The sequence below is a fragment of the Poromitra crassiceps genome (assembly GCF_964638095.1).
Source record: "Poromitra crassiceps genome assembly, chromosome: 4".
NCBI lineage: Eukaryota > Metazoa > Chordata > Actinopteri > Beryciformes > Melamphaidae > Poromitra > Poromitra crassiceps.
Window position 1 is genome coordinate 6,601,087 of NC_139626.1, and position 25,212 is coordinate 6,626,298.

The following is a 25,212-nucleotide window of genomic DNA, read 5'->3' on the forward strand; positions in this document are numbered from 1 at the left end:
TACATATATACATACAGACATACATACATACATACATACATACATACATACATACATACATACATACATACAGTACATACAATAAAATGGCTGTGGCATGTTCACACTAAAAGGTGATGATATTCTAATTTAAAAGAAGTAACGCTTTTAACTGTAAACTTGGCTGTAGTAGTCCTAGAAAGTGGGTTACACCTGTCGGGTTGGAAGCTAAATGTGATGTTGTATATGATGTATGAGATAATACGTGTGTTTTCTTGCTGTGTAGAACTAGACAGTGCTGAGGACCTGGAGAGGAAGAGGATCTGCCGCATCATCACCAAGGACTTCCCACAGTACTTTGCTGTAGTGTCACGGATCAGGCAGGAGTCCAATCAGATGGGGCCAGAGGGCGGGACTCTGTGCAGCAGGAGCGTCCCACTGGTTCAGGCTTCCTTCCCTGAGGGAGCACTAACCAAGAAGATCAGGGTTGGACTACAGGTGGGTTCAAGATTCAAGCTTTCAAGATTCACTTTAGTAGCCACAGTACGTCATTCGATTACAAATTAGGTTTTGCTGGGGTGGGGGGCGGGGATTAACCTCTTACTGGTGGGGGCTTTCGGGTCTCGTTGAAGAGACGGATGGCAGTTGGGTAGAAACTGTCCCTGTGATGAGACGTCAGTCTTCTACCATGGGGTAGAGCCTTAAAGAGTTAATGACCAGGGGGTGGGAAGGGTTGGCCATAAGAGTACCAACGCTGCCTTTGGCACCTTGAACTTTCTCAACCGCCGAAGAAAGTACATCGTCTGTTGTGCCTTCTTGGTGAGAGCTCTGATGACGGGTTGAGGATATATTTGTTAGTTCTGTTGGAATCTCTCTCCATGTATTTCTTTCTCTCTCTTTGTCTGTCTGTGTCTCTCTCTCTCTCTGTCTGTCAGTCTGTCTGTCTGTCTGTCTCTCTCTCTCTCTCTCCGTCTTTCTGTCTGTCTCTCTCTCTCTCTGTCTGTCTGTCTGTCTGTCTGTCTGTCTGTCTGTCTGTCTGTCTGTCTGTCTCTCTCTCTCTCTGTCTTTCTGTCTGTGTCTCTCTCTCTCTCTCTCTCTGTCTGTCTATCTGTCTGTCTGTCTGTCTGTCTGTCTGTCTGTCTGTCTGTCTGTCTGTCTGTCTTGATTGATTGGTTAATAACCACTCCTCCCCTCTTCTTTGCCAGGCCCAGCCGGTACCGGACGACACAGTGAAGAAAATCATTGGTAACCGGGCAACCTTCAGCCCCATCGTTACCGTGGAGCCGAGAAGAAGGAAGTTCCACAAGCCCATCACTATGACAATCCCAGTCCCGCCCCTCTCGGGGGAGGGGCTTAGCAACGGCTACAAAGGAGATTGTACCCCCTGCCTCCGCCTTCTCTGCAGCATCACAGGTGAGCGTGCGTGTGCATGCAGGTATGCACATTATCATCACACATGTATCATTGGCAAATGATTGTGGTAATTGCCATCATCTGAGTTATAGTTTCTACGAGTTGCTCCTAATATGCACATTTATTTCTTTTTTAGCAAAAACCAAACTCATTTCAAAGCAATACATTCATGACAAAATACTAGCATATTTTGATGTAACATCAACACATCGAGTCTTAGGTGTCAAGAGATAACAAATTCCTATGATCTTAAAAAAAGGATAATAGCATTGAATATTTAGATGTCAACAGAAAAGTTAATGAGATCTGTCAGGTCTATCTCTTCTAAATGTCATTTAGAATCTGCAGGTTGTGTCATGTGACCTGTGTGACTCTCTACAGGTGGTACGTCCCCCGCACAGTGGGAGGACATCACAGGCACCACTCCTCTCACCTTCGTCAACGACTGTGTCTCCTTTACCACCAACGTCTCTGCCAGGTCAGACTTCATTCAAAAGTGACAAACTTTATGGCTGCGCCACTAGTAGATGCTATAGGTAAGGGAAGCCATGTTATCATCATTTGATCTGTCTCTTCTTCAGGTTCTGGCTAGCAGACTGCCACCAAATCCCAGAGACAGTGGGCTTGGCCACCCAGCTCTACCGGGACCTGATCTGTGTGCCGTACATGGCCAAGTTTGTGGTGTTTGCCAAGATGAACGACCCCGTGGAGTCCAGACTGAGATGCTTCTGTATGACGGACGACAAGGTGGACAAGACCCTGGAGCAGCAGGAGAACTTTGAGGAAGTGGCCAGGAGCAAAGACATAGAGGTACAGGTTTATTCTACCTCCCAATAGGGAAGGTTCCGGATTTTTGAAACTGAACTCTAATCAAGCTTCACCTTTGCACATTCAAAAGTGCACACGCCTCCTGTTAGCATTTCTTGGAAACGCTGGTGCAAGTCAAAAGTATTTCTCTCCACACATAATGAGAAATATGAGAATTGAGTCTTAAAGAAAGAGGGAAATGATTGTACTCATGCTGTACTGACCGCTGATGAGGGTTTTAACCAGTTTTGACTTTCAAACCTGGCAACCCTGGTTTAGAATTATGTTTTACTGTCAGACTATAGTATCAAAATATTTAAAAGTGGTTTCATGTGTTTTTAACTTTTGGAGGCACACTTCGTTAAAACCGCACACTCGTGCATTTTGATGTGCATACGTTTTGTTCTTAAGCCTTCTGATCTTCTCTCAGGTTCTGGAGGGTCGGCCCATCTATGTGGATTGCTATGGCAACCTGGCCCCTCTAACCAAAGCTGGCCAGCAGTTAGTTCTCAACTTCTATGCCTTCAAGGAGAACCGCTTGCCCTTCTGCGTCAAGGTAACGCACCCTTAGCTACCGCCTACCACACCTCTTCTTCAGGTTAAGGATCTTCAGAATAAGATGCTTTGTGTGGAAGGGGAGTTGGCAGAAATCTCAAAATGCCCCTGAGATATAATCATAAATGGACAAAATAGGCCCCTGGAAAACTCTGGACACAAGCAGCAACCAATGCTATGTAGTTGCTGTTATAATGTGGTGCATGATTGTTTTAGCTCTAAAGGTCCTTGCACATCGGGAGCGTTTTTGTTGTGCGATTAATTCGCACGTCAATAATATTTTCCGAACCTATATCAGTCAATGCAATCGTGCATACCAACGGCGAAGTTTGCGGAGCGTTATTGAGGTGTTTATTTTTTCGAACCACGGTCGATTTTTCAGAAATTCGCTTCCGACGTGTACACACATCTGTGGCTGTGATTAACAGGTGGGTCAAAACTCGCATCGCAATTTCGTGCCGTATATTGGCATCGCTCTTGATGTGTAAGGAGGACCTTAACATCTGTAACTCTGGCTCTCTGTGCCATGGCCACTGAGCTATATTAAATAAAGGGGTCATGACCCCTTTACTGTCCCGCTCCTTGTACAAAGAAGCGTAGGGCGTAGCCCGGGAAACCATGTTGAATGCATGAATGACATCACTGGTCCACAACAATAACTGTCCATAGGTTGAGGCTAGTGTCCTCTAGAGAGAGAGTGGCGTCAGCGGAGGACCAAAATGCGAGACTCATTAGCCAATGAACAGCCAGGAATGGGTCTTGCGCTACTTTTGCATGCTAAAATAAAGCTGATAATGTACAATTTGATTCAAGAGGGGGAAAACCCTTTCAGAGTACAACACAAACTGTCTATTTTGCTGCAACTCGACAGTGCTGCTTAATCCAGGACCTTACTTCCTGGAACTCTTGAGAGTAAAAAACTGGTCCATTGGAGTGAATGGAGATGTCGGGACTCTTCTATCTACATGGCTCTGGTTGACAGTCCGCATGTCTGGGAACGCCCACAAAATGTTAAACGGCTGGCGTGCGAGTGGGGTAAAACCGCCGATATATCTCATGGGCTGACTCACCAAAAGACGGTGCTGCGGCTCTAAACTACAGGTTTGGGGGTTCTAGAGCAGCTAAATTCTAACTTTGCTGAATGGATAGAACGGGGGAATTTACCCCACCCTGACCCCGCCCCCAGGCTAACCCAGCGTCTATTGTGGGCATTCCTAGAGCCTGTATGGGCGTTCCCAGACATGCGGACTGTCTCTATAACTGTCAGACTAAACGAATGCATGCAAAACTCATTACAGTTTTTGGATATGTGTAAATCTGCAGTATTTATCTGTGAAGTTCTCCTTTGATTATTGATGATGCTTCAGAAACTATGACTAAAGCACATTTCCAAACACTGCTTTTTATTTTATTTAAATAGGACACTTATTTCTGTAATGCCACATGTCAAAAAGGTCGGTGTAAATCTAACCTCCTCTCCTGTCCTGTGTCTCCCCTGTTCTACACTCCCCAAATGTATACTGTAACCACACTCCTTTAGAAAGACGGTAGCCCTTTGCTATATAGTGCTAATATACATGATTGTATTGAGTAAAACCACAGTAACATAAAGGGAAAATGACCAAGAAACCATACATAACAGGAGATATGTACCTTTCTTAGCCATTTGTAACTATGAGTGAGAGCAGTAACATAAAGTGTACAGTGTTGAAATGCAACATGAGTATATCAAAGTACATTAATAAGGACGAGCAGGTAAGAAAAGAACAATGTTTGGTTGACTCTCTGTAGGTTAGAGACAACGGCCAGGAGCCCTGTGGTCGTCTCACTTTCCTCAAAGAGTGTAAGACCATCAAAGGCTACCCGCAAACCGCTGTGTGCAACCTGAACATCACTCTCCCTGCACTGAAGAAGGTAAGGTAGCGCTGACTCGGCTCCATTCTCTGTCGTCACCCTCATAACCATACTCCAGGGTTAGGCCAGCTAGGCTAACCATAGGCTAACCTTGATGGATATAAGAAAAGAGAAAAACCTTTGGCCAAAAACTGCCGCCATTGTGTCTTTTATCTGTTTCAAGCTTCTCTCTTTGTATATCGGTTACCTATGCAGTGGTTTTTGTTGTTGGCTGTTTTTAGTCTGTACCTAGTGTACCTGCCAAATCACTTGTGATTTGGGACGCCATGCTTTTTGTGTTGTTCTCTCCGGCTGGCTTACTTTGTGGCTTGTGTTTATTTGCTGTTTATGCTGCTGCTGAGTGTTGGCTCTTTCTCATTTTGTTTTGTTGGTGTTTGGTGTTTTGTTTTTTTGCTCGTTTGCTGAAGTGGCTTCTCTTCTTCTGTCAATCACTCCTTTTTCACTCCCTGATGTTTCTTTCCCCCTGCTCTCCATTATGTTACTCCCCCTGTTTCTGCAATGCATCTTGGGAACCAGGAAATGGAATCAGATCCCGAGGATGAGGTAATCCACACCCTCCCCCCACCACCATGTGCTGCCCTCTAGTGGCCCTGCTCTGCTCTCCATAGCCTTATTCTTTTTCCGCTGCTACAAGGGCGATGATATGAGCTTTCCTTGTTCAAAGCAACCCTTTAGCCGTCCACTTTTGCATGATATATTGCCAGATAAGGAGAACAAATTGTTTTTTGTCCAATCCTTATCCCTTGCGCTCTTTCCTTTGTGATTCAAGTGACTTTAGAGTTAAGGTCTACAGTATATCCTTAAGTTGTTGAGATTTAACCTTTACTATAATTGGTGTGGAACATAGAACATTATGTTTCACTTTTAAATATTGATCATTTAGAGTTTCTAGTTATCATAGTTTGTGATTAACTTGCGCAAATTGGTGACTTCCATTAGCTTGGTAAGAACACCTTTGTAAGTGTTATATCCGTAATCATTACCGTACAGGAATAACAGATTGGATGGCAATGTACTTAAAGGAAAACATTATCTTAAATGATTTGCTGCCATATTACACAATCATAAGGGTACTGTGAAGTATGGCCTTTGTTTTTAGAATACTACTAAGTAGGGGTGTCACGATACACTCAGTTCACGATACGATACGTATCACGATACTGGGTTCACGATAACGATACGATACGATACGATTTTAACAATATTTTTTTAAACTTGAATAATGACAATATATGACTGGAAAAGTAGTATTTTATTTGAAATGCACAAATACAAAACATGCTGTTGTGGGAAATTGTTATTACAATAACAACTAGAAAAAACATGAGATTGGAGATAAGGCTTATCTTGAAATAGAATGAGTTACACCGTCACTTAGATTTACTTTGAACTAAAAGGTTTCTCAGCAGTATAAATTCTCATTATGCATCTTCAGTTTTTCTTCAAACTCAAACAACAAGACTTTTCTTAGTCTATTTTTTATGCATCTTCAGTTTTTCCTGTCAAGTAAACAGTTTTGCCAGAAACTCAATTGAATGGTTTCTCTCCTGTATAACTTCTCATGTGTCTCTTCAGAGACTTGTTCAACTGAACTACTTTCCACACATTGAACTTCAACAAACAAAGACGTTTCTTTGTCTATTTTTGGGGAAAAAAAAAAAAAAAAAAATCTTCACGATATGAGATTTCATCTCAACGATACATATCGTGACGTTTTACTATCGCGAAATTTCGTGGGACGATATATTGTGACACCCCTACTACTAAGTTATACAGATTGTAAAATAAGGTTTGATTTCTTTTTTTTTGTATAGTTTTTTGATTAATATGGTTGAAGTGCTGTTGATGTGGCAGCAGCATAGACTGTAGGGTCGACCTAGCACTGATAGGTGTTTGTGTTGTTGTTATCGTTGCAGACTGAAAAGCCAGAGCGACGTCATACCTTTGCATCCCTAGCCTTACGTAAGCGCTACAGCTATCTGGCCGAGCCTGCACTGAGTGAGTGTGACATTTTCACTAACAAACATTTTTGGACGTAGTAATAATAATAAGCATAATCATAGCAATCTGCGTGGATAAGTCAGATTATTAGCCATTTGAAAAATACTCAATGTGTGATAAATGCATATCTCTCACCCTACATAACATGCACTGTCCACATGCTTGTTCACAACATGGTATATCTTTTTTTGCATGGGTCAATGAGTATGTTTTTCTGTGCTGTGCCTGCCCCAGCCCACGTTGTGAGTTGTATTGTGCTTCTTCTGGGTTTTGTTTGGTTGTTTTTTCCATAGCTGAATTTGAGAAGTCGAAACACAGCAACGTCAACATTTTTGCTTTGGCTTACCAACACAATGTTGATGATGGGCATTTGGGAAAGGAAGTCAAAGTAAAATTGTGTTTGTTTTACCTTCAATTTGCCATTTGTCCCCTCTGAGTTGAAAGCTCTTTTGGCTTTGTGATGATGGAGCATTTTTTTGGTTGACAAAAATGCATGTTAGGTCTGGAGTATGGCTTTCTTTCAGATGCTTCTTTCAGTTTGTCACACTCCCACTGCTTGTCACCAAAGGGTTCTCAAATCTCGCATGATAATATGGACCTAGACCCTAGTCATGGAAGGTTTTGTCATAATATTAGTTAATAACAGGAAAATGGAAACTTGTGCGGCCCATGGCTCTGTTTGATCAGAGTTTCCAAATTGTCTTTCTGGAAACGATCTAAACGTAATTGTCAGACCAAACAGATAAAAGGCACTTTAAAAAGCAGATTGAGATTAGATCCAGAAACCATAATGCAGACTGTAGCACATCTGAAGAGTCCAAAGAGAGAAGTCCTTTTTGTGTTAATTCTTGTGCATTTGTCTTGCCATTTTTCTGTTGTCAGTTGTTAGGCTAACCGTTAGACCATTGTCTTTTGACATTTATTTTTGCTGTATTGTATTATGCTTAATTTGCCTTATTCTCCATTTGTGTTGTTGCTGCTGTTGTGTCATTGGTGGATCATGAATCACACTGGAACACAACTATTTCCTTTCAACACCGTCTCACGGCAGCTCGTGAAATAGTCACGGAAATTTCATCAGAAAATGTAATCTATAGATTGTGTACATGGGCACGATTTTGCCCTTTTTTCGTGAAATGAATACAACCTAAAAAAAAAAACGTGGCTCCACCACACAACCTGAATTTACGTTCCTCCACCACGGATTTGAAAGCATATGTTTAGGCAAATACAACAACCTGTGTTACGGTTATGGTTAGGCAACTAAAACAACTTGGTTAAGGTTAGAGAAATGATTTGTCATGGTTAAATATGAAAAAAACGCTCGTATTTTTTTTTTAATGTGGCTTATGGTTGAAATGTACATTGAACACCCTGGAAATCGAACCACGGTCATCAACATTGAAGGCGAATGTATACGCCCATCTGCCACCCCGAACCACAACACCGTTACTGGCCACCATTTTTATTTCAATGTCACACTACTTGATAAGTAGTGTCCAAGTACACAAATCTATAGATTACAATTCCGTTACAACTTTGTGACTATTTCACAAACTGCCGTGACACCGGGTTGTTCCTTTATGACTCCATCCTCAACCCACACTCACATATCCCATCTTAGCACCTCATAACACTACTGTTCTTTCCTTCCTTGATGCCAGGACTGCGTCACTGACCAATTCTCCCCCCTTTGGTCTCTTCTCTTTTTCATATTTATTTATTTCTTATTCCCTCCTTCCCCAACATATTTTTCTGTTGCCTTTATTCTTCTGCATTCTTTTTTTCCTTTTTTTGTTACATTTCTTCTTCATCTTTTTTTTTTTTTTTTTACTATTTCATCTGAAGAAACAACAGTTGAGCGAAGCACAGCAGCAAGAACACTGCCTCCTGGTTACCCTCACAAACCTGTCTTTCCAACCAGACCTTACCCACCCTGGTCGACTGCTCCTATTACCGTCCCTGGCCAAACAAGGCCCATCGGACTGGGGGGGTCCGTCACCTCTGCCGGTTCACCGCCACCAGGCTCGCCAGCTGCTTCTCCACTGAAGTCCAGCTGGTCCTCCCCATCCCATGCTTGTCCCACCCCTATCAAAACCACCCTGGGAGCCCCACCGCCGATTCCTACCCTGTCTTCCCCGGCTAAATCAGCTAGCGATGCAGTATCTTCATCTCCCATTAGGTCTTATAGGACTATGGCTTCACCCATTAAAACTGTTGTTCAGCAGGGCCAGTACCCTGTCCAGGGGTCTGCCAGCCTGGTGTCCTCTGGGAGCCCATGTAAACTCGGCACAGACCCAGCATCTATCAAAAGCCTCGCCTCAGCATACACATCAAGGACCTCCCCACTCCACTCACTATCCAATGGTTCTGTGCCGGATAGGTCATCAGCTACTCTTACCACTCCAACGTCGCCAAAGACAACGGTCAATATGTACAATTCTAGTCTGCCTTTTAAAACTGCCCTGGGCTCCACAACAGTGACAGATGCACCGTCCTTCTCTTCTGTTAGAACAATCTCCAGTCTGTCCTCAATAAAAACCTCTGCAGATTCAACACTAGCATCCCGAGGAGGGAGGTCATCCCTCTCATCCGTCTCCTCAACCGGACAGACCACCATTGCCTCCTCGGAATTGTCCATGATGAATGGATCAGTCTCACCTGTTAAATACCCGTCCTCCTCCTCCACCCCCTCCTCCCCCTCTTCTCGCGCTGTCTCTGAGAGGAGCAGCAGCCTTCAGGAGAGGATCCAGGCCACCACCCAGGCCGCCACTTCCAGCGTCAGCGCGGCCATAAATGAAGCCATAAACTCATGCTCTGTGTCAGGCTATGGCACACTTAAATCGCTGTCCTCCACACGTAGATCTGCAACAGCTAGCTCCGCTTATGGGTCTCTCAGATCTGCAGCCACCTCGTCCAATTCCACAGCTGCATGCAATACAATGACTGTCCCTGTGTATTCCCTAGTCAATGTCTTAGCAGACACCCCCGTCAAACCGGGCCCGGGGTCTCTTAAAATGGCATTACCCGATCCCTCCCGCGCTTCCTCCTCCTCGTCTTCTTTGTCTTCTTGTGTGACCGCATCGAAAATAAAATCCCAGCTGAAATCCCCTCCGTTCATCACGCCGGCCGTCATCCACCCAACTGCAGCTTCCAATCAGGAGATACTAAGAGACGTAGCGGACTTGAAAGAGGATCTGATCAGAATGACAGCCATCCTCCAGACAGACACACGGACGGCAGCTAAAACTGTCCAAACGTCGCACACTGGAACCCCTAAAGAGACAAAGTTAGAGGACGAGGAGACATTTACCTTAGTTGAAAAAGTAAAAGAGGATTTGGTGAAAGTTAGTGAGATATTACAGAAGGAACTCGCGAGTGAAGGTAAAGCCATGACAGCGAAAAAGAGGGCCTCAGAGGATGAATGGGAGGAGTTTTCAAAAGATGAGATTGAGGAGGCACAGATAAGTACCCTCTCAGACCATCACCCACCTTTTGATGAAAGCACACCACTCCCATTCAAGCCCCACTCCATGCCTAGCAAAGACTTTGACTTGGCTAAAGTGGTCGATTATTTAGCAAATGACATTGGCGCTAGCTCTCTGTCCAAAATGGCAGAGGTGAAATCGAGGTATGAGGAGGAGGCAAAGAGGGAGGTGGAAGAGAAACACAAACGTGTTCTCAAACCGGCCATATCGTTACAAGAGCACAAGCTCAAGATGCCTCCGCCGGGCTCGGGCATGATGCGCACCTCCCCCTCAGAGAAGGACCTGAGCAAACTCGCCGAATCATATCAGGGGACGGACGCCATTTTGGAATCACCCGAGGACTTGTCTCATGAGCAGGATAAGAGTCCCCTGTCAGACAGTGGGTTCGAGACCAGGAGTGACAAGACTCCCTCTGCTCCCCAAAGTGCAGAGAGTACAGGACCTACACCGTTATTTTCAGACTCCCCAATCCCTCCCTGTGTAACGGAGACCCGGACTGAAGTGGTCCACATTAGGAGCTACGAGCAGCCTGATGAGCCTTGTGAACCTGCACTGATGGAAGAGGCTGCGTCTGCTGTTCCTTGTATAGAACCAGACGCAGCCTCGCCTAGCTCCATCAAAGATAAAGTCAAAGCATTACAGCTGAAAATGTCAGAGGAGGACTCAATGGTGAGCAAAAGCATGTGTCTTAAAGAGGAGACTCATATTACCACTACTACTAGAATGGTCTATCACAAGCCTCCGCTAACAGATGGAGCAGAGAGGATAGAGGAAGGTATGTCAGTTAGAGACCTTATGAAAGCTTTCCAGTCAGGTAGGGACCCATCTAAAGAGCTAGCAGGCCTTTTTGAACACAAAGCAGCCCAGGATTCTGTCAAAGGTGATGAGCTGACTCCTAGATTCCTTGACAAAGACGTTAAATCCAAACCCAAAGTGGAAAGGATAATAGAAGTTCATATTGAAAAGGGGCACAGCACAGCAGAGCCGACTGAGGTTTTTATCAGGGAGACCAAGAAACACCCTGAGCTCTACGTCTATAAAGGGGACCGTGGAATAAAGGAACTTACTGATTATGATGAGGCCCAACAGGAAGAGGAGGAGCTTACTGCCGAGGAATCCCTCCCCTCCTTCCTGGAAACATCTCGTGTTAACACCCCAGTGTCGCAGGAGGAGGACAGCCGCCCGAGCTCCGCCCAGTTGATGGCAGACGACTCGTATAAAGCCCTGAAACTATTGAGCCAACATTCTATAGAATACTGTGATGACGAGCTGTCAGATATCCGAGGGGAGACGTACAGGTTTGCTGAGAAAATGCTCCTCTCAGAGACACTAGACACCTCGTCGTCGCTGTCTTACTCTGACACCGAGGATTCAGCGATGATGCCCGAGCAAAACCGCCGGCAAATTTGCGAGGAGAGCGGCGACCGCGGCAGCACAGAGAGCATAAGTCAACAGCGTGGAAGCCCCAAAAAAGAGTTTATTTTGAAGTCAAAAGATGGGTCCCCCAAATCAGGTAAATTCTCCCTACAAAGGGATGAAGAGTCTCAGTTTGATAAGGTGACAGTGCTGCATTACTCCACAGAACAGGGCAGCCCTAAGCATGCGGTCTGGATGCGATTCACAGAGGATAAGCATGACAGGAGCAGGGATAAGCTCCTTTATGAGGACAGAGTCGACCAAACTGTGAAGGAAGCTGAGGAGAAACTCAGTGAGGTGTCGCAGTTCTTCCGCGACAAAACAGAAAAGCTCAACGATGAGCTGCAGTCCCCCGAGAGAAAGCCTATGAGGAGGGAGCCGAGGCAAACCAGGTCTGGGCCTAGCTCAACCTGCAGTAGCCCTGAGAAAACACAGCAGAAAGCCAAGGTGGCAGGAGAGGTGTCGGCTAAAAGCAAGCTCAGGGAGCCCTCTGTTGGCAAAGTGTTTGGTAGCGCCACTGCAACTGAAAAGAAAGGCTCTAGTTTACCAAGCAGCCCTGAGCGGAGTGTGTTCTCTCGTCTCAGCGAGGATCAAATTAAACAGACCACGACGAGTGAGTCTGAACCCTCCTCTCCTGTTCAGGTGAAATCAACATCCACAGTCAGCTCTGTGAGAATGAAGTTTGAATCGGAGGCTCAGAAACAAAGTCAGTCTAGTCCAACAAAAACTCCTCCACCAGTGCAGCCAAAACCTTCCATGAAAAAACTACAGGAGAGTAAACTTCCTGTTTACCAGTTTTATGCAGGTGGAAAAACATCAAAAGTATCGGAGTCCCCCGATGAAGGAAGCCCAAAAAAGGACATTGAAAAAGACAAAGTAGCTGCCACGGATACCAGTAAAGCTGCTTTGACATCACCACCATCTCATGCCCCCAGACATACAGGAGACAAGCTGTCAAACAAAAACATTCCAGGGGCCTCCCTTCAAAAACAGTTGAGTGACACTGAGAAAGACAAAGCAAAGAATAAAGGGAAAGATACCAATGCCACCGTTACTCAGGAAATTAAAGATAGCAATAAAGGTCAAAAAGTTAGAACATCTCCAACTGCCATTCCAGTCAATGCCATAGAGAAAGATAGTCATGCTGAAAAATACCAACAAGACAGAACAAGTGAACCCGCCTTCAAAGAAGTCACTCCTGAATGTGAGGAACCATTAAACAAAAACCTTAGAAAAAAGACAGAATCTCAAATTCCTGTAAGGACAGCATCTATTCCCCTAGATAATGAACCGCCAAAGAAACAGACAGTAACTAAACCTTCACAAATACCTACATTATCTAAGAACAAAATCCAGATTGGCCCTGAGACAACCCCATCACAAACAGAGGAAGATTTGACAAACAAAACATTGGAAATTCTAGATAATGCAATAAAGGATTCGAACTCCAATAACCTCCCTAGTCCGAGAGAAACACTGGAGAAAATCTTAGCCCCTCCAGTTGCTACAACAACCAAAGAGAACTTCAAGGGCGTCAAAACGCTACCTGTTTATGTTAGTGTCCAGGTGGGCAGGCAGGCAGAGAGGGAGGCCAGGGGGACCGTGTATACAGTCAAACAGAAATCCACCTCAGCACTCAGCCCCATAAGCCCGGACGACGACACACTAGAACAGGTCTCTTTCATAGACAGCTCAGGGAAAAGCCCCCTCACACCAGATACCCCCAGCTCTGAAGAGGTCAGCTATGACCTCACGTCCAGGACCCCTGATGGCTTCATGGGGTTCATGCCAGGGAAGCCCAGCAGCCCCATCATGGAACTGTCTGAGGAATCAGAGGAGGAGGATGGCAAAACAACGTTTTCCTTTAAAGAGGCCCCACCAGAAAGACCGGGGAGTAAAAGAACATCTAATGTCTCCCAAGCTGACCTTGCAAATGCTAATCAGCAGGAAACAAAAATGCACGAGAACCAGAAGGAATTTGAAAACAATTTCAACCAGCAGGAAACAACAGATAATGTCAGTCAGGGTGAAATAACAGAGCAAGAGCAGCAAACAGTCTCAAAAGACAAAGGTGTTGCATATATTGAGTTCCCTCCTCCTCCTCCTCTGGACTCAGCCTCAGAAAAATCTGACACAGAGAGGAAAGGTTCCTGTGGCTCTTCAGAGACAGAGACTGAGATGATGGAGGTGAATCTACAGGAAGAACATGATAAGCATTTGTTGACCGAGCCAATCATACGCATCCAGCCCCCCTCCCCTGTGCCCCCTGGGACGGACGACAGCCAATCAAATGCCGAAGAGGATGAGGATGAGGAATCATGCTTCCAGCCAATCCCCTGTAAGAAATTCACTTTCAAAGTCCCTGAGGAGGAGGAGGAGGAGGATGAGGAAAAGAAGAAGGAGAAAGAGAAGGGATCCAAATCCAAAAAACATGACAAGAATGGAAACAAAGAATCTCCTGGTGGAACCAATGCCTCAAATGGTTCCAATGGTTCTAAAGATTCTAATGGCAAAGGTGGGGAGGATATTGAATATGAACAAAACGGAAATGACCAGTCAATAACAGACTGTTCCATAGCCACAACAGCTGAATTTTCTCATGACACGGATGCGACAGAGATCGACTCCCTAGACGGATATGAGCTTCAGGACGAGGATGACGGCCTGTGTGAGCAGGCAGATTTAAGGCTCTTTGGCCTTCCCGACAGCAGGAGAGACGTCTGGGCATCCGACACATTCAGATCCCCTGACCGCTCTTTCCCCCAGACCAAACTGGAAGTTATCGAAGAGGAGAAAACCCCAGAGGAATGCCAAAAGGCCACTTCCAAAAACGATTCCCCCTTAGATGCTGGAACACAACAGGGTGTGGGTAAAGATGGGGTTCAAAACCAGGAGCAAAAACCCTCGGATAAAGAGGGATTCTCTGACACTTATTTTAGTTATAAACTAGAAGAAGAGTTTCACTCTCCTTTTAAGACTGTAGCCACTAAAGGGCTGGACTTTGATCCCTGGCCCAGTAAAGGTGGAGAGGACGAGGTCGTTGACATGGCAGGGACACGGGACAGCAATGATGAGCCGAAGCCATTCGGACTGGCAGTCGATGACCAGTCTCAGGCCACGACACCAGACACGACCCCAGCCCGAACGCCAACGGACGATAGCACGCCAACAAGCGACCCAAACCCGTTCCCCTTCCATGAAGGGAAGATGTTTGAGATGACACGCAGTGGTGCGATTGACATGAGCAAGAGGGACATGGTGGAGGAGAGGCTCCAATTTTTTCAGATTGGTGAGCATTATCACTCAGCGGGCAGATACAATGTCAGGGCCTCAGAGGTAGAAGCCTCCTCACAACAGACACAGAGCGACCAGGTTAACACACAGGCTACTGTAGATACATTACCAGCCCCTCAGGTCTCCATTCAGGCCACTACTGTCCGTCTAGACAGATCAAATGGGACTGGCAGCAGCAACACATCCACAGAGTCAACCTTAAGCAATGAGTCTAAAGTTTCCACTTTTAGAACAGGATTCAAGTCGTCCTCTGATAAAGACTCTGATTTCTCAAACAGCAGTTCTAGATGTAGAACACCAGGCACTTTTGCTAATTCTTATTACACAACCTCAGGAACAACTGTAGATAATTCTTATTGTGTAGCATCGTACTCTTCAGAATATTCCAACTCTCAAACATCGGACTATTCAAATAACAGACCATCAAGCATCACAGATTATTATTCAAATCCCAGAATTCCATCAGATACATTAGAACAGAGGGACTTTTCAGAATGGGCCAGAGAAATACAGAACACTTATTACCAAAGCACAGGCTCTTCTTCTACACCTTCACAGCAGAGAAGCAATCCCCAAACAGGGCAAAGCAATAACCAACGCAAAAACCTTGACCCCCATAACATCCATGAAAACCTCATTCATCCTGGCAGCGTTGTGATGAACTTGCTGTCCTCTTCAGAGCCCGCTCTGCAGCAGGTCAGTAGGGTAGAATCAGCCTTTAGCCAGCTAGAGGCGAACAGCAGGGAAGATATGGCTTTTCCCATTGTAGCAATAACAAGCACAGGAGCCAAAGAGTTCAAAGGTCAGATATGCAAGTCCAGGTTACCTGTGAGGGCGCCTAGCTACAAACTATGCAGTGAAAGTCAACCAATAGGTATACACGAGGCAAACGAAAATGTTAATAAACCACTAGTTAGGAAATGTGCAACGCATGTCGTCAGGGAAAGATTAGACTCTTTTGAGAACTTAATACCTAAATCTAGAATCCCAGTGATGAAGGCAAAGAAATGCTCATCCTTTGTTTCGGAGCATAAACAGGTTCGAGCCAGATCGGCGCTCAGTGATAGAAGAACTCAAACTGCCCAGGGTAATAGACAGGGAGTTAAAGACAGATCCAGCATCAGTTTAGTGAAAACCCCAGGCAGAGGTAGTACCACTCAGACAGTGAGAAAAAACAACATCATGTCCTCAGAAACCCTTCAAACTAAATCCGTCATTAGACCGGTAGCCAACCCAATGGGCCAAACCCTTCCCAAGAAGGGTGGGACCAAGGTAGAGGGGAAAAAACTGCCCAATGAGGATGAAGAAAGCAGCAGCTGCAGCCTGAGCACATCCAGGAACACTTCGTTGTCAGAACCTTCTAGAACTTCTAGGGCTTCTAGAAGTTCCCGCCCTTCCCCCACCTCCACCTCTACCTCCACCACCACCATCACCACACCAACACGGTCTGCTAGAGGCGTCAGAGCTGAGGTTGAGCAGGCCAACAGTGAGAGGATGAGGAGGAAGAGTAGGCGGACACTTGGAGGGAAGGAGCAGAAGGAGAACGAGGAAGGGAGTCAGGTTGATCAGCCAATCGCGGCTCCTGTCACGGAGAACCAGACTAGTTTGTAAACCCTTTCTAAACCCTTGTTAATCTTGAACTATCTTTCTATATGAGATGCATGTAGCTGTTGTGGGTGCTTTGTGATGTGATGTGATAGCTGATGTCACTTCTTCCTGTCATTCTTGTCATCTCTGTCCTGTGCCGTCTGTATTCCTGGATCGACCTCTGCAGGAGAAAAAGGGTTTTTCGTAATTCTCATAATGTTAGATAGGGTAAAAGCCTAAAGTTAGATAGGGTAAAAGCCTAATGTTAGATAGGGTAAAAGCCTCAAATATGTTACAGATGCTGTTAGGGACAGGTGTAACAGTAAAAGTATGATTTTGGTACTACAGTCATCTCATCAAAATAAGGACCAACTAGAGAGCGGTGTACAACAGACAGACTAGTCCGACTGCAGCAAAGTGAAGCATTTATTAATGTTAGCATGTTCAGAAAATAAACCAATTTAATATAATTAATATCAGCAAACACTGCCAGCGAATGAGACACCAATCCTCAGATTAGTATGATCAAGTGATCAATATAATAGAATCTCATTCCCTCTCCCTATATTATAGTAAATATAGCCACGGTGCCTGTAGATATGGGTTACGTTCAGCTGTAGCCTGCTGCAGACTCTGTTTGAACATCTTTGGTGTCTGGTCAGCATTACAGTAGCTTGCTACTGTAGTAAGCACACTTAGGGGTTAAAGTTTGCAAAATATTCAGTCCATTTCTATTATTATAGACTACCACACGCATGTCCAGTTCATTCCACACTGCAAAGACTGCCTAGCCTTGCAACTCTGACTGTCCAACACCGCACCGCACCGCACCGCACCACAACGCACCACAACACTCAACCTACTGTAGACCATAACTGACAGACTTAGATGTAAACACATGTGTCTGAGGGTGAGATGTAAACACATGTGTCTGAGGGTGAGATGTAAACACATGTGTCTGAGGGTGTCGGAAATGTGAACTTGTGTTTGTTCTGGTCTGCTTGCCTGGTTTGTAGATATTATCTGGTGGTACTTTTGCTCTCTGTGAACACCGTGAAAACAATTCAGTGGCCAAACTTGATAATGACATGTACTTCAGCTGCATAGGGTATCAACTCAACAAAAAACAACAAATGAACAATTGTTGATCCAGTGGGAATATCCAGTGAAGTTGGACTACTTGTGATTTCAAGTTGAAGTCGTGAATTGTTTCATCGGTGGTGGGCGGGTCGTTGCCTGATGGTAGATTGTTTATTGTGTGTGATATGACGAAAGTCTAAATTCTAAACTCTTACTATTATGACAACTACTACTACTCAACGTGACAATATTTTAGTGTGCAAGTGTATAGTCCGTGGACTGTATTTGCCCTTTTCTGGCCTCACAGATCCTCATGATTCTACCTTGAATGATCTGCTGCTAGTTCATAATGCTATTCATTTGAATAGTGTCACCCTGATAGTATGAGAAATTCCTTCCCCAATTGCAACACTCTTGTGTCCCATCCAGAGGATGTGCTTCTATTTCAAGAAGCTTCAGGCTTCAGAAACTAAAGGTGGGCTCTAGCTCTATGGGCCTTCACTTACTGTAGAAATATCCATTGTAAACTTTCAGCAAGTGGCTATTATCCAGAATTGACTGAATCAATTGGGAGAGTCTGGCCAGAACAGGACTTCAGAGGCAAGTCCTGGGACAGTGAGCTAATGTTAGTCTTTTTTTGTTGGTTGCCTCGCATCAAAATACGGCGACTCACAGGCTCTTTTAAGTATGTGGGCATTATTGTCAAAACAGATGAAAATAATGTCAGCATTATTTACTAACAGCCTGAGGGAAAAAAAAGACAAACTTTCAGTTCACAATCCCAATCTGTTTCTTTCATTTGATGTCATTGCGTCCCTCTGCGGCCTTTTTTATGGCAACCATTTGTCTCTCTAGTGAGCACAATGTTGAATTCATTTGGGGATGCTAAATGGCACATGTGAAAGTGATCTGTATTTGGACTGCGCTGATGTCATATCACATATGTTAATGGCTTGTGCCCTGCCCCCCTCCCTGCCTCCGAACCACAGGCCCCCAGAGTCCCTGTGAGAGAACAGACCTCCGCATGGCAATAGTAGCCGACCACCTCGGACTCAGCTGGACTGGTGAGTCTGCGCGCACGCACGCACGTGCACACACAATTCTTTCCACCTCTGAACACACATACACTTACAAACACACACGCAAGCATAACTCGCTTTCAAGCTTACAAATTTATGCTGATGATGGATGATAAAAAGACATGGAGACAGCTGCGAGGCTAGAGTCTAATGACTCTTATTTCAATCAATTCAGTACCTAAATATAAACGATTCATACATTGAATATTATTGAATATTATACAGAAAAGAAAAGTCTTCAATATTAGCCTTTTTTTTACAAAATCCACCTCTGAATGAATCAGTTAGACTGAGTCCATCTCTTGGAGGATTTGTATGGATAGATACCAGTCGTTTTTCAATGTTTGTTGCCATCTACTGGGCATATTGTATTATGACTTCTTGACTGGGCAGTACTGCAGTGGCAGGTGTATTACACAACCTGATAAAGTCCCATAAGAAAAGCATTATGTCAATGCATAAATATATATATATATAACAAAACTTATAATCATATACATTTTAAACATATAAATGAGTAGGCTCATCATTAGAAAATCCCAGATTACATTCTAACTTCAAAATATATTTTTTCTATGTCAACATATTTCATATATCCTGCAACTCTTTATTGGTACATTTATTTTATAACCTACAAAGATTAATTTGTACAATTTAAACATGGCCACACTGAGTTGTTGTATTGTGAGTGAATGGCTGACGCACTAGTAATATTCATATTATCCATATTGAGGGCAATGAGTATGAATGAAATGATGCCTATAAAATGCATATCCTTCCCTGTTTTGTGTGTTTGTGTGTATAAGCCAAATAGAGAGAAAATGCTATTTTGTGCTGCACTCGCTCACTCAGTGATCAGGGTGTGGCCTCTGCAGTTTGCCCATCCCTGTCTGCCAGCACTGCAGTACTGCCTACGCACGTGTGTGTATGTGTGTGTGTGTGTGTGTGTGTGTGTGTGTGTGTGTGCATATGTGTGCGTGTGTGAATAAGGTTAGCTGTGTGTCCGTCCAGTGCAGTGATGACTAATCCATATTTAATGTGCGTTCCTGTTGCAGAGCTGCAGTGAACGAGTAGATTCAGTGCACATTACGCTTTCCCAGTTTACATGTATAACCCGTGTGTGCCTGTCTGACTGTACATGCAGCCCTCCGCTCCACTGTAACCTACAGACTCCGGTTGCTATGCGTTGGCAGGCACATTGATTGTTGGAAGTGTCATTTTAGCAATTAGTAACTAGTCGTTGTTGTGGTGTTTCTGGCTGTTGCAGAGCTGATTAGTAACTAGTCGTTGTTGTGGTGTTTCTGGCTGTTGCAGAGCTGGATTAGTAACTAGTCGTTGTTGTGGTGTTTCTGGCTGTTTGCAGAGCTGGCCAGGGAGATGGATTTCTCTGTGGATGAGATCAACCACATCAGAGTGGAGAACCCCAACTCCCTGACAGCCCAGAGCTTCATGATGCTAAAGAAATGGGTGCACAGGGATGGTAAACATGCCACAAGTAAGTAGTGGGTCTGGGTCTGTGTCTGGGTCTGTGTGTGAGGGAGAGGGAGGTCTGGGTCTGTGTGTGAGGGAGAGGGAGAGGGAGGTCTGTGTCTGAGGGAGAGGGAGAGGGAGGTCTGTGTGTGAGGGAGAGGGAGAGGGAAGTCTAGGTCTGTGTCTGTGTGTGAGGGAGAGGGAGAGGGACTGCTGTGCTAAGCAGCTGCTGTAGCCCCTCCCTGATTCTTGTACATCAAATGATTAGCACTGCATTTTGCACTGTTGTAATTCAAATCCATGCCTTGCTGACTAAGAAATAAATGTACTGTATAGCATAGATATTTGACTTAGCATTTTATTTAAAAGAAAATGACAATAATATGTTTCTGTGGTATTATTTGACATCATAATGATGCTCCTTCGTTCAGTTCCATGTGTAAAAGCAATATGAAATGTCATAACATTTTTGTCAATATAATTTCTCTCTCTCTCTCTCTCTCCCTCTCTCTCTCTCTCTCTCCTTCTCTCTCTCTCTCTCTCTCTCTCCCTCTCTCCCTCTCTCCCTCTCTCTCTCTCTCTCTCCCTCTCTCTCTCTCTCTCTCTCTCTCTCTCCCTCCCTCTCTCCCTCTCTCTCTCTCTCTCTCTCTCTCTCTTTCTCCCTCTCCCTCTCTCCCTCTCTCCCTCTCCCTCTCTCTCTCTCTCTCTCTCTCTCTCCCTCTCCTCTCTCTCTCTCTCTCTTCCTCCCTTCTCTCTCTCTCTCTCTCCCTCTCTCTCTCTCTCTCTCTCTCTCTCTCTCTCTCTCTCTCTCTCTCTCTCTCTCTCTCTCTCTCTCTCTCTCTCTCTCTGTAGCGGATGCCTTAACCGCAGTGCTGACTAAGATCAATCGGTCGGATATTGTGACTTTGCTGGAAGGGCCCATTTTTGACTATGGTAACATTTCAGGCACACGGTGTTTTGCCGATGATAACGCAGTATTCCTGGATCAGTCCGATGGTAAAGTGTAGCCCACCCTAGCTGAACTCTCTGTCTATCTCTCAGTCTTTCCCTTCACCCTTCTTCACCTCCTCTCTCGGCCAGATAGACAGACCTGTCTGTCTGTGTACACAAATACAGGGACCAATGAGGCTTGACCAAACAGTGCAAGTTAATGATGAATGAAAAAATGAGTTAATCGACCAGCAGGTTCAGCGAACCAACATCAGTTCACGGAGCAACAGGCATTAATAATATTAGATTGAGTCATCTTTATTGTCACACATGACACGGAGCGTTCACCCCAGTCAGTCGGCAGACTTGTTTTCCAACGTTGGGCAGTGCAAGTAGATTGTAGCACTTTAAGTCATTAGACTTAAGTCTAAGTTAAGTTAAGAAGTGGCAAGTAGAGTACGGTATATGTTTTTTGATGATTATCAGTACATTTCACAGGCCCCCCAAGATGACTTACGATTACATCCGACATTGTTGATTTTAATGCCTAACAGTGCGAGACCATTTTGGGGGCATGAGACATTTAGGGGAAGTATGTGTGACTGTTTTTTTTTATGTCTAAGAAATATTCAAAAGCATGATTCTTAAGCAAACATATGCCTCTAATGTATCAAGACTGAGATGAATGAGGCTCATATTTCAGATGGGTGGGGGCATTGGTTCATGATTTGGACAACAATAGTTATGTTTATGTGTATGCCAGTGTACATGTTTTAAATTCCAACTGTCTGATCTCCAGCATTTGTTAATCTGTGTCTAATGTTATTATAAAATACATGGAAACATAATTATAACAACCAATTAACAATAATGGCATGTTTGCTTTAAGCAGTATGGCAAATGCCTTCCTTTCTCGCTCTTTCTTTCTTTCTCTCCCTCTCTCTCTCTCTCTCTCTCTCTCTCTCTCGCTCTCTCTCTCTCTCTGACTCTTAAATGAAAATATACTGTAGTAGCTATTAGGATTTTCTGGTTATGATGCAACCATTGAGGGCCATTTCAGATGTTGCATTAAAATGTGCCATTTGTTCCAGATAGTTGAGTATAAAATACAGGTTACGGCATGGATGGCCCCTGGCCTGCTTATTGTATTTCTCACCTGCCAATGGCTGGGACGCAGGCACATTTAAATACATTCATCTCATAATCTTCTGTATTCCCACCTGTTTCATGTGGAGAATCACTGGCATTAGACCCGCAGACCATTTGGTATCTCAAGGGCATGCTATCCCAAAATGATCTTTCGTAGATCGAGGAAACAAAGAACATCCCACAGCCCAGATGCTTTTTGGCAACGCAAATCAAATAAACTGTCAGTAGTTTGAACCTCAGACATGCATACATTACTTACAGACAAATCTCTGAAATGGGCCTCATAGTGAGTGCCGTCTGGATTCCTCAAATCATCTTAAGACTAGACTTAAGACTCTTTTTATTGCATTGATTTACAATGGAGGAAACATGATCAAAGATAATTGAAGGTGAAATCCAGGAGTTTTGACAGATAGATGGATCGACAGATGGCATGGCTACCTGCTCTAATGTTGTCTGCCTATGACGATACACTTTTAGCACTCTTTTAATGGGTGGAACATTTTCAGCACATCCATGTAGTGCAGTTTGGGACGACAAATATTGTGTTCACTTTGAATTCTACGGGTCTAAATTAGGGATGCACCGATCCACTTTTTTCACTTCCGATCCGATTCCGATACCTGAATTTGGATATCTGCCGATACCGATATTTTTCTCGAATATGCAGTATAGATTTGGCCAATTAAAGATTTTTTTTTAAAATATACCTTGCAAAAAGCAGACACAATTAAGAAAATATACAAGGCAAAGAAGGATACTATTATACATGGGCAAATTACGGCCCACGCTGGAATTGCAAAAAAAAAAGACAAAAACAAATCCGATCCGATCCGTGAATTAGTGCCAAATCGGCACCCGATACCGATATTGGATCGGATCTGCCCCATCCCTAGTCTAAATAGGGACTAGTGTAATAGGGACAAATAGTGTTTTGCACAATTTTTTGCACAATGTTGTGTTGTTCCAGATGTGCTCTGTCCCAAACGAGGCCCACAGATGAGTTGAAAATGAGACATCCTGTTCAAAAGTGTACAGTGTATAGTAGTTGTGCTTCTGTGTCAGTGCTGTTACAGTAGCTGTCATCTACTGGTTTCCTCTAAGCCTTCCCAGCCTCCTGCAGACTCCCCGCCTCTTCTCTCTCTCTCTCTCTCTCTCTCCTCCTTGCTGCTGAGTGGCTAACTCCAAGAGCAACTTCCCCTGTCAGCTCTAAGGGCTACTAACCAGCTCCTTTGCACCAATGGCTAACCTTCGCTCTCTTCAACTGCTCAATACGAATGACTGCTTTTGGATCCGAGTAGCTATAGCTAGCTTCCGCTTTACAACCTGCGAAACCCCCTGCTTCTTTCTCTCCTCCCCTCTCCTCTTCGCTGAATAGTTAACTCTGGTTAACTGACTAAAGCGTAAGTGGAGAGCTGCGACAACCCCCTCTGTGAGGGGGAACACATGCTAACTAGCAAAAAAAAAATGGCCGGCAGCTTCTACTTGAAAGCCTTGCAGGGAGCCAACAAGCTTCTTCTGCTGAAGTTGCAATATCGCACCTGCCTACTTCTGTACTAACTGGCTGGCCCCTGCAGCTCAAATGCATTGGGTCTAATTAATTAGCTTGCACCTTCTCCCACAAAGGACACCAGCCCAACTCCTGTCTCCTCCCTGCTAGGGGGCTTCAGCATTAGCATACTATGTGGCCCTGTTACCATGGCTCATTTCCTCCATGAAAAATTGATTTTCTGCATAACAAAGAACATAAGAACATACTTTTTGGATCACTGAATTTAACAATGTCACTATTTTTTGTGGCTAATGATTTTTTTTTTTTATATATCTCACTGTCAGTCTGTGCAGCATTTTTCATGGATGTTCTTCCCGCAATTGTAAAGGGTGCCAATGCTTATGACTGAGGCAGCCTGCTCTTGCTTATCAAGCTAGAGCACTGTTGACTATTGAGTATTGAGAACTCTATAATGATACTGATGCACTAACAAAGTGACTCTAATGCGCTATACCTTAGCTTCTGCAGCTTCAGAAACCTTCAACCGCCAATCACTAACCATTCCATTCCATTGACTGTGCCTTTTGTCTGTCCAGGATTCGCATGCTGTCTTTGTCCTTCCATCCAAGTCTTGTCTTAACAGTTGTTCTTTGTGTGTCTCTGTGTGTTGTTGTTTCAATGAAACCCCATCATCCTCTCAACCTGACTCTGCCAGAAAACAATAGCGCCCCCATCTGGCAGAGTCAGGTTATCATCCTCTTGCCTCTCTAACAACCTTTTGATTACTAGCTCATATTACACTAGGGATGAGCCAGTAGCAAAAAAGCCCAACTTCTGTCCCAATACTCAAGTTTTTTACTGAAAACAGTAGAACTGAGACTGAGCCATTTGGCTTGCTAAAACGTTGCTCTGCCTGAAGTAAGTGCTTTTGCACTTAGGCTGGGCTGCCTACGTGCAAGTTTGAAACATAACCAGGACCTTTTTTTTGATCATACAATTAGTATATGAATGTGTAAATTTTAATATTATGTGAGGTTTGTGTGTTGCATTTTACATTTTGTCTTTGGTACTTCCATTTCTCTGTTCTCATCTCCCTGTGATGGCTATGTGTGTCTCCTCAGTAGCGCTGGTTCAGAAGTTACACTTCAGTCCTCACTGCTTGTTTGACAAATATGTTAAAACATCACATTTCTCAAACTCAAAATAGGTGAAGAATCCTCAGAATTGGTTTGATATGAGGTTAAACCAGTGTGACTTTTGAACGACGGCTACCCTTAGCTATTACCAGAGTGTCTAGTTCAGTGTCACCTCTCATCTCATCCCCTTCCACATTCTACTTCTCCCACCCTCCCTCCCTCCCTCTGTCCTTCTATTTCTCCCTCCCTCCCCCCCCCCCCCATCCCCCCCCATCCTTCCACCCAGGATACCACAACATAGATCTGGAGCTGCAGACCCCCTCAGACCTGAACTACCAGCCCTGTACCCCGCTCCGCTCAGACAACTTCTTTAGCGAGGGCGACGCTAGCGTAGACCCCCCTAGCAAGACCATCCTCACTAG

The 25,212-nt window shown here is 44.5% G+C and overlaps 1 protein-coding gene across 1 annotated transcript in view; it reads left to right on the plus strand.

Annotated features, from left to right (window-relative positions):
* The window catches only part of LOC310775455 (ankyrin-3-like), a gene marked incomplete at its 5' end in the record, with an annotated part of 180,317 nt that overhangs the window by 142,412 nt on the left and 12,693 nt on the right, over positions 1-25,212 (plus strand). The window contains 13 exons of the mRNA XM_083635605.1: positions 266-477; positions 1,185-1,392; positions 1,774-1,870; positions 1,974-2,202; positions 2,630-2,755; positions 4,546-4,668; positions 5,185-5,211; positions 6,585-6,666; positions 8,518-16,470; positions 18,524-18,598; positions 19,977-20,108; positions 20,936-21,079; positions 25,077-25,212. The exon at positions 25,077-25,212 is cut by the window's right edge and continues 648 nt beyond it. Coding sequence (XP_083491731.1) covers positions 266-477; positions 1,185-1,392; positions 1,774-1,870; positions 1,974-2,202; positions 2,630-2,755; positions 4,546-4,668; positions 5,185-5,211; positions 6,585-6,666; positions 8,518-16,470; positions 18,524-18,598; positions 19,977-20,108; positions 20,936-21,079; positions 25,077-25,212 — 9,544 coding nt within the window. The remainder of the gene's footprint in view (positions 1-265; positions 478-1,184; positions 1,393-1,773; positions 1,871-1,973; positions 2,203-2,629; positions 2,756-4,545; positions 4,669-5,184; positions 5,212-6,584; positions 6,667-8,517; positions 16,471-18,523; positions 18,599-19,976; positions 20,109-20,935; positions 21,080-25,076) is intronic.